Consider the following 15,128-nt stretch of genomic DNA (forward strand, 5'->3'; position numbering starts at 1 on the left):
TCGGCTGAGTCCAATCCTGGATGGCTTGGACCTTAACCGGATCCATCTCGATAGTAGAAGGGGAAAAGATGAACCCCAAAAATGAAACTTTCTGCACACCGAAGAGACACTTTGATCCCTTCACAAACAAAGAATTAGCACGCAGGACCTGGAAAACCATTCTGACCTGCTTCACATGAGAGTCCCAATCATCTGAGAAGATCAAAATGTCATCCAAGTAAACAATCAGGAATTTATCCAGATACTCACGGAAGATGTCATGCATAAAAGACTGAAACACAGATGGAGCATTGGCAAGTCCGAACGGCATCACTAGATACTCAAAATGACCCTCGGGCGTATTAAATGCAGTTTTCCATTCATCTCCTTGCCTGATTCTCACCAGATTATACGCACCACGAAGATCTATCTTAGTGAACCAACTAGCCCCCTTAATCCGAGCAAACAAGTCAGATAACAATGGCAAGGGATACTGAAATTTAACAGTGATCTTATTAAGAAGGCGGTAATCAATACACGGTCTCAGCGAACCATCCTTCTTGGCTACAAAAAAGAACCCTGCTCCCAGTGGTGATGACGATGGGCGAATATGTCCCTTCTCCAGGGATTCCTTCACATAACTGCGCATAGCGGCGTGTTCAGGCACGGATAAATTAAATAATCGACCTTTAGGGAATTTACTACCAGGAATCAAATTGATAGCACAATCACAATCCCTATGCGGAGGTAGGGCTTCGGACTTGGGCTCTTCAAATACATCCTGATAATCAGACAAGAACTCTGGGACCTCAGAAGGAGTGGATGACGAAATAGACAAAAATGAAACATCACCATGTACCCCCTGACAACCCCAGCTGGATACCGACATAGAGTTCCAATCCAATACTGGATTATGGGTTTGCAGCCATGGCAACCCCAACACGACCACATCATGCAGATTATGTAGCACCAGAAAGCGAATAACTTCCTGATGTGCAGGAGCCATGCACATGGTCAGCTGGGTCCAGTACTGAGGTTTATTCTTGGCCAAAGGTGTAGCATCAATTCCTCTCAACGGAATAGGACACCGCAAAGGCTCCAAGAAAAACCCACAACGTTTAGCATAATCCAAATCCATCAGATTCAGGGCAGCGCCTGAATCCACAAACGCCATGACAGAATACGATGACAAAGAGCATATCAAGGTAATGGACAGAAGGAATTTGGATTGTACAGTACCAATGACGGCAGACCTATCGAATCGCTTAGTGCGCTTAGGACAATCAGAAATAGCATGAGTGGAATCACCACAGTAGAAACAGACCATTCAGACGTCTGTGTTCTTGCCGTTCAACTCTGGTCATAGTCCTATCGCACTGCATAGGCTCAGGTTTAATCTTAGACAATACCGCCAAATGGTGCACAGATTTACGCGCGCGCAAGCGTCGACCGATCTGAATGGCCAAAGACATAGACTCATTCAAACCAGCAGGCATAGGAAAACCCACCATGACATCCTTAAGAGCCTCAGAGAGACCCTTTCTGAACAAAGCTGCCAGCGCAGATTCATTCCACAGAGTGAGTACTGACCACTTCCTAAATTTCTGACAATATACTTCTATATCATCCTGACCCTGGCACAAAGCCAGCAAATTTTTCTCAGCCTGATCCACTGAATTAGGCTCATCGTAAAGCAATCCGAGCGCCAGGAAAAACGCATTGACATTACTCAATGCAGGGTCTCCTGGCGCAAGAGAAAATGCCCAGTCCTGAGGGTCGCCGCGCAAAAAAGAAATAATAATCAAAACCTGTTGAACAGGATTACCAGAAGAATGAGGTTTCAAGGCCAGAAATAGCTTACAATTATTTTTGAAATTAAGAAACTTAGTTCTATCACCAAAAAACAAATCAGGAATAGGAATTCTTGGTTCTAACATAGATTTCTGATCAATAGTATCTTGAATCCTTTGTACATTTGTAACGAGATTATCCATTGAAGAGCACAGACCCTGAATATCCATGTCCACACCTGTGTCCTGAAACACCCAAATGTCTAGGGGAAAAAAAAAAGACTGAACACAGAGCTGAGAAAAAAAAATGATGTCAGAACTTCTTTTTTCCCTCTATTGAGAATCATTAGGTTGGCTCCTTGTACTGTTATGTAGGCAATCCAGTGACACAGTGTGCCAGCAATCAGAGCACATACAGTGATCTGACAATAACCCAAAAACAATAGAACGAGCTCTGAGACGTGGAATCTCTGTAGACCGCAATACCTGAACCTATCCTAAACACAACTAAAGGCAGCTGTGGATTGCGCCTGACACTACCTATGCAACTCGGCACAGCCTGAGGAGCTGACTAGCCTGAAGATAGAAAAACAAGCCTGACTTGCCTCAGAGAAATACCCCAAAGGAAAAGGCAGCCCCCCACATATAATGACTGTTAGCAAGATGAAAAGACAAACGTAGGGATGAAATAGATTCAGCAAAGTGAGGCCCGATATTCTAGATAGAGCGAGGATAGCAAAGAGAACTTTGCAGTCTACAAAAAACCCTTAAGCAAAAAAACCACGCAAAGGGGGCAAAAAGACCCACCGTGCCGAACTAACGGCATGCCGGTACACCCTTTGCGTCTCAGAGCTTCCAGCAAAACGAATTGACAAGCTGGACAGAAAAAGTAGCAACAAAAGCAAAGAAGCACTTATCTAAGCAGAGCAGCAGGCCACAGGAAAGATCCAGAAGCTCAGATCCAACACTGGAACATAGACAAGGAGCAAGGAAGACAGAATCAGGAGTTAAATAACAAAGCAGCCAACGAGCTCACCAGAACACCTGAGGGAGGAAGCTCAGAAGCTGCAGTACCACTTGTGACCACAGGAGTGAATTCAGCCACAGAATTCACAACAATCGCAACCAGAAGGGGTTAATTTTCCATCCCAAATCCACATTTGTTCCCGGATCCTCAATTTGTAAAGACACCACTAACGGACTATGGTCCGACAATACGCTGGGCATATATTCCACCTCCTGTACCAAATTCTCCATCCAATGTTACTGATGTCCCCCACTACAAGCAAAGGACCCCCTGCCCATCTACCCGACTCTACGAACACATTTTGACCATCGTTGTCTATCACCACCTCCTCAAAAGGTGTGCTTGTGTGTTCCCGAATTGACATCCCTCTAGCATAGACCGAGAACGTCACGTGATACGCCTTCCTCATCCCTCTCCTTTGCAGCACAGCTACTTCATCCTTAAACAAATGCATATCACCGAGGGTCTCTGTTTCAAAATATAGTGCAATATTGCTGTACGCCTCGTGCTATTAGGTAGACCCGACGTTCCAGCTCAAAATTTTAACCCTTCCTCTCTTCATAGTCAATAATATCAGAATTTCATTTCCCCCCCCCTATTTGGCCTCCATTTCCCCTCAAAACCCTCCCCCCACCACCCCCCAATTAATTATTACAACTCACCTTAACCTACTCCTCCAACTTCCCCCAGGAACTGTATCAACTCTTTATGTAAATACCTAAATAGTCCTCTTAATACGAGAAAGGGGAACGCTTTTCTACCACCTAGCAGTTAAGAAAGTCCGAGACTCCGGACACTTAACTACTCTCCTAATTAACTCTTCAAAACTTCATCTCTCCCGCCGACAATTAACCAAATAAAATGCCTGGTGCGCCGCCGAACGCAAACATCTTGATCCAATCCGTCCCGCAATATCACAAGACAGTTATCACATAGCTAAACCAATTTTAACAGTCTCCATAACATTTAGCAATAAACAATTGTCCCACATTCATATAGAGCCTTCTTCAACGGCCCTTCTCTGCTCCAATACTTTTTGATCCAGCCAATTTATCGCCTCCTCAGGGGTCTGAAAAAAAAAAGTGTACCGCTCCCAGGGCCACCACCTTTAATTTAGCTGGATGTAACATTGAATAGGCCAGGCTCAGTCCACGCAATCTTCTCCTGACCTCTCCAAATTTCATCCTGAGCTTCTGAACTGCCGCGGACTAGTCAGGGTAAATAGAAATCCGGTTGCCATCAATAGTTAAGTCATCCATGTCCCTGGCACTCCTAAAGTAGAATGTCATGGTCCCGATAGTTGAGGGTTTTGGCCAACATAGATCTCGGGGCAGATCTCAGGGGCAAAGGTCTAGATGGTACTCGATGGGCCCTCTCCACCGCGAACAGTTTAGGGGGGCTGTCTCCACCCACTTTAGTTTTCAACCATGACTCAATGTAATCTGTGGGGTTACTTCCCTCCACTTTTCAAAATATCACTGCTGAAGAAAATAACTTTGAGAGTCGGTTCATTTACACAAGCCTCACCCTCATTCATAAACTGAGCAGTGAGCATAGAAGTTTGCGGGGCCTCAGCCATGGGTGACATGCCGCTCTCCTCAGGGGTCTGCTGAGTCACATTACTGTCCTGTGCCTGGTCCTGCTTCTCCATCAGCATTCCTGGGTCGCTCACACCACCAGCTTCCTCACCTCCAGCTCCTAGCTTCTCTGACCCCTCCATCCTGGTGAACTTCTCCAGCTTGGAGATCACCTCCATCTTCCTCTGGTATGCGGCGCTTGCCTTTGCCACCTCCTCCTCTGCTGACTTGGCATCATCTTGGGCAGTCCCCAGCTCCCTCTGCGTCCTGTGCGTCATCTGGTCTCCAAGTACCGGAACTTCCGGGCTCCCCTTGCTCACCGCACCCACGGGCACTCCGGCAGCTGTAGCAGGCGTTCGGCGGCGCCCCCGAATTGCCTTTGTACACAGTATGTGCAGCAGTAGAGATCTTGCAGGCGCCCGTTCACATGCTCCGCTAGGCTACGCCCCCGCTTGAGCAGCCTTTGTACCTTCTTCTGGGTGTCAGTTTCATCCAAAGAAAGTGCAAATGAAGCAGTTGCGAACTGGCTACAGGGATCGCATGACATAATAATGGAGCGCAAGCCCCAGGAGGCCCAGAGACGGTGTTGCTGGAAATGAATATACCCTATTTTTATTTTACACAAGGGAATACAGCAATTGGGAATGGATTATCTGAGTAGTGGACAACCCCTTGAAGGATGAGTGGAGCAGGCTGTTTGTAGGACTGCAAAACTAAATATTTGTCTCATAGTTATTAGATTAAAACAAATAAAAGGGTCACCTGGCACGGGCGGCTTCCACAGCGAGTCCCAGCAGGTTTCCCTGGCCAGTAGCAGCACATTCGGTGATTGCAGCCAAACAGCGTTCCGCAGCCGCCCCGTCTCTGCTCGCCTTCACCTAAAAGACAGACATACAATCTGCAGATTACATTACTATGCTCTGCTCAGGAGGAACCGTCTTTGGATGCTTTTTATAGGAGTGATGAAGCCTGGCAGAAGTACAGTGAAGGAAATAAGTATTTGATCCCTTGCTGATTTTGTAAGTTTGCCCACTGACAAAGACATGAACAGTCTATAGTTTTAAGGGTAGGTTAATTTTAACATTGAGAGATAGAATATCAAAAATAAAATCCAGAAAATCACATTGTATAAATTATATAAATTTATTTGTATTTTGCAGTGAGAAATAAGTATTTGATCCCTCTGGCAAACGAGACTTAATACTTGGTGGCAAAACCCTTGTTGGCAAGCACAGCAGTCAGACGTTTTTTGTAGTTGATGATGAGGTTTGCGCAGATGTCAGGGGGAATTTTGGTCCAGTCCTCTGTGCAGATCATCTATAAATCATTATGATTTTGAGGCTGTCGCTTGGCAACTTGGAGCTTCTACTCCCTCCATAAGTTTTCTATGGGATTAAGGTCTGGAGACTGGCTAGGCCACTCCATGACCTTAATGTGCTTCTGTTTGAGCCACTCCTTTGCTGCCTTGGCTGCATGTTTTGGGTCATTGTCTTGCTGGAAGACCCAGCTACTACCCATTTTTAATGTCCTGGTGGAGGGAAGGAGGTTGTCACTCAGGATTTTACGGTACATGGCTCCATCCATTCTCCCATTGATGCGGTGAAGTAGTTCTGTGCCCTTAGCAGAGAAACACCCCCAAAACATAATGGTTCCACCTCTATGCTTGACAGTGGGGATGGTGTTCTTTGGATCATAGGCAGCATTTCTCTTCCTCCAAACACGGCGAGTTGAGTTAATGCCAAACACCTCAATTTTTGTCTCATGTGACCCCAGCACCTTCTCCCAATCACTCACAGAATCATCCAGGTGTTCATTGGTAAACTTCAGACGGGCCTGCACATGTGCCTTCTTGATCAGTAGGACCTTGCGGGCACTGCAGGATTTTAAACCTTTACGGCGTAATGTGTTACCAATGGTTTTCTTGGTGTCTGTGGTCCCAGCTGCCTTGAGATCATTAACAAGTCCCCCCCCCCACCCGTGTAGTTTTTGGCTGATCTCTCACCTTCCTCATGATCAAGGATACCCCACAAGGTGAGATTTCGCATGGTGCCCCAGATCGATGTCTATTGACAGACATTTTGTATTTCTTCCATTTTCTTACTATTGCACCAACCGTTGTCTCCTTCTCACCCAGCGTCTTACTTATGGTTTTGTAGCCCATTCCAGCTTTGTGCAGGTCTATGATCTTGTCCCTGACATCCTTATAAAGCTCTTTGGTCTTGCCCATGTTGTAGAGGTTAGAGTCTGACTGATTAATTGAGTCTGTGGACAGGAGTCTTTTATAAAGATGACTATGTAAGACAGGTGGCTGTAATGCAGGCAACGAGTTCATTAGGATAATCTAACTGGTCTGTAGGAGCCAGAACTTCTAATGGTTGGTAGGGAATCAAATACTTATTTCTCACTGCAAAATGCAAATAAATTTATGTAATTTCTACAATGTGAATTTCTGGATTTTGATATTCTATTTCTCAATGTTAAAATTATCCTACCCTTAAAATCCTACCGTTAAAATTATAGACTGTTCATGTCTGTCAGTGGGCAAACAAACAAAATTGGTAAGGAATCAATTACTTACTACCTTCAGTGTACTAAAATGAAAAAAAAAACAAAACAAAAGAAAAGAAACTTTTGCAAATAGTCTGGATTAAAAATCCACTGCCGTTTAGGTGCACAGTTACGCTGCAGAAATGTGTTTCCATGGTAACAGACTAGAAAAACCTTTCAATGAGTAGACTAGAAAATTACCATAGCACAAAGTGTGGATAGAAGTGTTTTTCTTAATTTAGGAAAACATTTTACAGGAAAAATAAACAATTAAAAAAAAAAATTACAATCCTTATTAAGTCTTGACCAGTGGATGCGGCTTTTTCCATTACATGCTAATTACAGGTATTAGTAAGTCCCATTGATTACAGATGACGTGCGTGTGAATGGCTGACGAACGTCCCACTAAAAAGCAAAAATCGAAGTCCGAAAGTAATAACGGCAATTACTTCCCAATTATCTGACTGCTGACGCTGCTGCTGTTGTAAAGCTGCGGGTTACCATAATTAATATTCATGATTGGGTCTAGAGAGGAGAATATGTAAGAAATGCGTCATTCATTCCCTACCATCGCAAGAAAATATTTCTATAGAGCAAGTTCATATGTGGAGATGATAGTGCTGCATCCCAAAAAGTGAACCCAGAAGTACCATTATTTGTTCCCCAAAGCGCCCCTGAAAGAAACAGTCCTCATTCCTGTGTATAAAAGAAGAGCAGCCTCTTCCGACACATGTAGATACGCTGAGGTCATGACTGCCAAATCCCAGGACGGACCCTCATACACAGCAAAGGTAAAGTGGGCTATGGTGTGTAAGACTGATAGAGGGGCACAGACTATTATCTCCACAGCTCCATCTTCATCTGTGTCCTCAGGACGGAGAAAAACTACTATAATACTGCCACCTATGCACAAGAAAATAACTACTATAATACTGCCCCTATGTACAAGAATATAACTACTATAATACTGCCCCTATGTACAAGAATATAACTACTATAATACTGCTCCTATGTACAAGAATAGAACTACTATAATACTGCTCCTATGTACAAGAATAGAACTACTATAATACTGCCCCTATGTACAAGAATATAACTACTATAATACTGCCCCTATGTACAAGAATATAACTACTATAATACTGCTCCTATGTACAAGAATATAACTACTATAATACTGCTCCTATGCACAAGAATATAACGACTATAATACTGCTCCTATGTACAAGAATATAACTACTATAATACTGCCCCTATGTACAAGAAAATAACTACTATAATACTGCTCCTATCTACAAGAATATAACTACTATAATACTGCTCCTATGTACAAGAATATAACTTCTATAATATTGCCCCTATGTACAAGAATATAACTACTATAATACTGCCCCTATGTACAAGAATATAACTACTATAATACTGCTCCTATGTACAAGAATATAACTACTATAATACTGCTCCTATGCACAAGAATATAACTACTATAATACTGCTCCTATGTACAAGAATATAACTACTATAATACTGCTCCTATGTACAAAAATATAACTACTATAATACTGCCCCTATGTACAAGAAAATAACTACTATAATACTGCTCCTATCTACAAGAATATAACTACTATAATACTGCTCCTATGGACAAGAATATAACTACTATAATACTGCCCCTATGTACAAGAAAATAACTACTATAATACTGCTCCTATCTACAAGAATATAACTACTATAATATTGCCCCTATGCACAAGAATATAACTACCATAATACTGCTCCTATGCATAAGAATATAACTACTATAATACTGCTCCTATGCACAAGAATATAACTACCATAATACTGCCCCTATGTACAAGAATATAACTACCATAATACTGCCCCCTATGTACAAGAATATAACTACCATAATACTGCCCCCTATGTACAAGAATATAACTACTATAATACTGCCCCTATGTACAAGAAAATAACTACTATAATACTGCCCCTATGTACAAGAATATAACTACTATAATACTGCCCCTATGTACAAGAATATAACTACTATAATACTGCTCCTATGTACAAGAATATAACTACTATAATACTGCTCCTATGTACAAGAATAGAACTACTATAATACTGCCCCTATGTACAAGAATATAACTACTATAATACTGCCCCTATGTACAAGAATATAACTACTATAATACTGCCCCTATGTACAAGAATATAACTACTATAATACTGCTCCTATGTACAAGAATATAACTACTATAATACTGCTCCTATGCACAAGAATATAACTACTATAATACTGCTCCTATGTACAAGAATATAACTACTATAATACTGCTCCTATGCACAAGAATATAACTACTATAATACTGCTCCTATGTACAAGAATATAACTACTATAATACTGCCCCTATGTACAAGAAAATAACTACTATAATACTGCTCCTATCTACAAGAATATAACTACTATAATACTGCCCCCTATGTACAAGAATATAACTACCATAATACTGCCCCCTATGTACAAGAATATAACTACTATAATACTGCCCCTATGTACAAGAAAATAACTACTATAATACTGCCCCTATGTACAAGAATATAACTACTATAATACTGCCCCTATGTACAAGAATATAACTACTATAATACTGCTCCTATGTACAAGAATATAACTACTATAATACTGCCCCTATGTACAAGAATATAACTACTATAATACTGCCCCTATGTACAAGAATATAACTACTATAATACTGCTCCTATGTACAAGAATATAACTACTATAATACTGCTCCTATGCACAAGAATATAACTACTATAATACTGCTCCTATGTACAAGAATATAACTACTATAATACTGCCCCTATGTACAAGAAAATAACTACTATAATACTGCTCCTATCTACAAGAATATAACTACTATAATACTTCTCCTATGTACAAGAATATAACTTCTATAATACTGCTCCTATGTACAAGAATATAACTTCTATAATATTGCCCCTATGTACAAGAATATAACTACTATAATACTGCCCCTATGTACAAGAATATAACTACTATAATACTGCTCCTATGTACAAGAATATAACTACTATAATACTGCTCCTATGCATAAGAATATAACTACTATAATACTGCTCCTATGTACAAGAATATAACTACTATAATACTGTCCCCTATGTAAAAGAATATAACTACTACAGTCATGGCCAAAAGTATTGACACCCCTGCAATTCTGTCAGATAATACTCAGTTTCTTCCTGAAAATGATTGCAAACACAAATTCTTTGTTATTATTATCTTCATTTAATTTGTCTTAAATGAAAAAAACACAAAAAGAATTGTCCTAAAGCCAAATTGGATATAATTCCACAACAAACATAAAAAGGGGGTGGACAAAAGTATTGGCACTGTTCGAAAAATCATGTGATGCTTCTCTAATTTGTGTAATTAACAGCACCTGTAACTTACCTGTGGCACCTAACAGGTGTTGGCAATAACTAAATCTCACTTGCAGCCAGGTGACATGGATTAAAGTTGACTCAACCTCTGTCCTGTTTCCTTGTGTGTACCACATTGAGCATGGAGAAAAGAAAGAAGACCAAAGAACTGTCTGAGGACATGAGAAACCAAATTGTGAGGAAGCAAGAGCAATCTCAAGGCTACAAGTCCATCTCCAAAGACCTGAATGTTCCTGTGTCTACCGTGCGCAGTGTCATCCATAAGTATAAAGCCCATGGCCCTGTGGCTAACCTCCCTAGATGTGGACGGAAAAGAAAAATTGACAAGAGATTTCAACGCAAGATTGTGCGGATGTTGGATAAAGAACCTTGACTAACATCCAAACAAGTTCAAGCTGCCCTGCAGTCCGAGGGTACAACATTGTCAGCCCGTACTATCCATCGGCATCTGAATGAAAAGGGACTGTATGGAAGGAGACCCAGGAAGACCCCACTTCTTACCCCGAGACATAAAAAAGCCAGGCTGGAGTTTGCCAAAACTTACCTGAAAAAGCCTAAAACGTTTTGGAAGAATGTTCTCTGGTCAGATGAGACAAAAGTAGAGCTTTTTGGGCAAAGGCATCAACATAGAGTTTACAGGAGAAATAAGAGGCATTCAAAGAAAAGAACACGGTCCCTACAGTCAAACATGGCGGAGGTTCCCTGATGTTTTGGGGTTGCTTTGCTGCCTCTGGCACTGGACTGCTTGTCCGTGTGCATGGCATTATGAAGTCTGAAGACTGCCAACAAATTTTGCAGCATAATGTAGGGCCCAGTGTGAGAAAGCTGGGTCTCCCTCAGAGGTCATGGGTCTTCCAGGAGGACAATGACCCAAAACACACTTCAAAAAGCACTAGAAAATGGTTTGAGAGAAAGCACTGGAGACTTCTAAGGTGTCCAGCAATGAGTCCAGACCTGAATCCCATAGAACACCTGTGGAGAGATCTAAAAATGGCAGTTTGGAGAAGTCACCCTTCAAATATCAGGAACCTGGAGCAGTTTGCCAAAGAAGAATGGTCTAAAATTCCAGCAGAGCATTGTAAGAAACTCATTGATGGTCACCGGAAGCGGTTGGTCGCAGTTATTTTGGCTAAAGGTTGTGCAACCAAGTATTAGGCTGAGGGTGCCAATACTTTTGTCTGGTCCATTTTGGAGTTTTGTGTGAAATGATCAATGTTTTGCTTTTTGCTTCATTCTCTTTTGTGTTTTTTCATTTAAGACAAATTAAATGAAGATAATACCAAAGAATTTGTGATTGCAATCATTTTCAGGAAGAAACTGAGTATTATCTGACAGAATTGCAGGGGTGTCAATACTTTTGGCCATGACTGTATAATACTGCCCCTATGTACAAGAATATAACTACTATAAAACTGCTCCCTATGTACAAGAATATAACTACTATAATACTGCCCCTATGTACAGGAATATAACTACTATAATACTGCCCCTATGTACAAGAATATAACTACCATAATACTGCTCCTATGTACAAGAATATAACTACTATAATACTGCCCCTATATACAAGAATATAACTACTATAATACTGCCTCTATGTACAAGAATATAACTACTATAATACTACTCCTATGTACAGGAATATAACTACTATAATACTGCCCCCTATGTACAAGAATATAACTACTATAATACTGCCCCTATGTACAGGAATATAACTACTATAATACTGCCCCCTATGTACAGGAATATAAGTACTATAATACTGCTCCTATGTACAAGAATATAACTACTATAATACTGCTCCTATGTAGAAGAATATAACTACTATAATACTGCTCCTATGTACAAGAATATAACTACTATAATACTGCCCCTATGTACAAGAATATAACTACTATAATACTGCTCCTATGTACAAGAATATAACTGCTATAATACTGTCCCCTATGTACAAGAATATAACTACTATAATACTGACCCCTATGTACAAGAATATAACTACTATAATACTGCCCCTATGTACAAGAATATAACTACTATAATGCTGCCCCTATGTACAAGAATATAACTACTATAATACTACTCCTATGTACAAGAATATAACTACTATAATACTACTCCTATGTACAAGAATATAACTACTATAATACTGCTCCTATGTACAAGAATATAACTACTATAATACTGCTCCTATGTACAAGAATATAACTACTATAATACTGCTCCTATGTACAAGAATATAACTACTATAATACTGCTCCTATGTACAAGAATATAACTACTATAATACTGCCCCTATGTACAAGAATATAACTACTATAATACTGCTCCTATGTATAAGAATATAACTACTATAATACTGCTCCTATGTACAAGAATATAACTACTATAATACTGCTCTAATATATACAAGAATATAACTACTATAATACTGCTCCTATGTACAAGAATATAACTACTATAATACTGCCCCTATGTACAAGAATATAACTACTATAATACTGCTCCTATGTACAAGAATATAACTGCTATAATACTGTCCCCTATGTACAAGAATATAACTACTATAATACTGACCCCTATGTACAAGAATATAACTACTATAATACTGCCCCTATGTACAAGAATATAACTACTATAATGCTGCCCCTATGTACAAGAATATAACTACTATAATACTACTCCTATGTACAAGAATATAACTACTATAATACTACTCCTATGTACAAGAATATAACTACTATAATACTGCTCCTATGTACAAGAATATAACTACTATAATACTGCTCCTATGTACAAGAATATAACTACTATAATACTGCTCCTATGTACAAGAATATAACTACTATAATACTGCTCCTATGTACAAGAATATAACTACTATAATACTGCTCTAATATATACAAGAATATAACTACTATAATACTGCTCCTATGTATAAGAATATAACTACTATAATACTGCTCCTATATACAAGAATATAACTACTATAATACTGCTCCTATATACAAGAATATAACTACTATAATACTGCTCCTATATACAAGAATATAACTACTATAATACTGCTCCTATATACAAGAATATAACTACTATAATACTGCTCCTATGTACAAGAATATAACTACTATAATACTGCTCCTATATACAAGAATATAACTACTATAATACTGCTCCTATGTATAAGAATATAACTACTATAATACTGCTCCTATATACAAGAATATAACTACTATAATACTGCTCCTATATACAAGAATATAACTACTATAATACTGCTCCTATGTACAAGAATATAACTACTATAATACTGCTCCTATGTACAAGAATATAACTACTATAATACTGCCCCTATGTACAAGAATATAACTACTATAATACTGCTCCTATGTATAAGAATATAACTACTATAATACTGCTCCTATGTACAAGAATATAACTACTATAATACTGCTCCTATGTACAAGAATATAACTACTATAATACTGCTCCTATATACAAGAATATAACTACTATAATACTGCTCCTATGTATAAGAATATAACTACTATAATACTGCTCCTATATACAAGAATATAACTACTATAATACTGCTCCTATATACAAGAATATAACCACTATAATACTACTCCTATGTACAAGAATATAACTACTATAATACTGCTCCTATATACAAGAATATAACTACTATAATACTGCTCCTATATACAAGAATATAACTACTATAATACTGCTCCTATATACAAGAATATAACTACTATAATACTGCTCCTATGTACAAGAATATAACTACTATAATACTGCTCCTATATACAAGAATATAACTACTATAATACTGCTCCTATGTATAAGAATATAACTACTATAATACTGCTCCTATATACAAGAATATAACTACTATAATACTGCTCCTACATACAAGAATATAACTACTATAATACTGCCCCTATGTATAAGAATATAACTACTATAATACTGCTCCTATATACAAGAATATAACTACTATAATACTGCTCCCTATGTACAAGAATATAACTACTATAATACTGCTCCTACATACAAGAATATAACTACTATAATACTGCTCCTACATACAAGAATATAACTACTATAATACTGCCCCTATGTATAAGAATATAACTACTATAATACTGCTCCTATATACAAGAATATAACTACTATAATACTGCTCCTATGTACAAGAATATAACTACTATAATACTGCTCCTACATACAAGAATATAACTACTATAATACTGCCCCTATGTATAAGAATATAACTACTATAATACTGCTCCTATATACAAGAATATAACTACTATAATACTGCTCCTATGTACAAGAATATAACTACTATAATACTGCCCCCTATGTACAGGAATATAACTACTATAATACTGCTCCTATATACAAGAATATAACTACTATAATACTGCTCCTATGTACAAGAATATAACTACTATAATACTGCCTCTATGTACAAGAATATAACTACTATAATTCTGCTCCTATATACAAGAATATAACTACTATAATACTGCTCCTATATACAAGAATATAACTGTTATAGAGTTTCATTATATAGTAAAATACATTGAGCACTCATACTGCTAATGAAAAAAATTAAAACTTAAAGAGGTTACCCACTACTAGGACAACCCCTTATTAAACCGGGATCAGGTGCAGCGTGACTTCCTCTTCATGTTCAGCTTATCGTATGATGGAGACACTGACTCC

At 38.7% G+C, this 15,128-nt stretch overlaps 1 protein-coding gene across 1 annotated transcript in view; it reads right to left on the bottom strand.

The window, feature by feature from the left end:
- MMUT (methylmalonyl-CoA mutase) overlaps positions 1 to 15,128 on the bottom strand; it is an 80,237-nt gene that overhangs the window by 42,656 nt on the left and 22,453 nt on the right. The window contains exon 9 of the mRNA XM_069728229.1: positions 5,136 to 5,251. Within this exon, the coding sequence (XP_069584330.1) occupies positions 5,136 to 5,251 (116 nt within the window). The remainder of the gene's footprint in view (positions 1 to 5,135; positions 5,252 to 15,128) is intronic.

Source organism: Ranitomeya imitator, chromosome 5 (genome assembly GCF_032444005.1).
Source record: "Ranitomeya imitator isolate aRanImi1 chromosome 5, aRanImi1.pri, whole genome shotgun sequence".
Taxonomy (NCBI): Eukaryota; Metazoa; Chordata; class Amphibia; order Anura; family Dendrobatidae; genus Ranitomeya; species Ranitomeya imitator.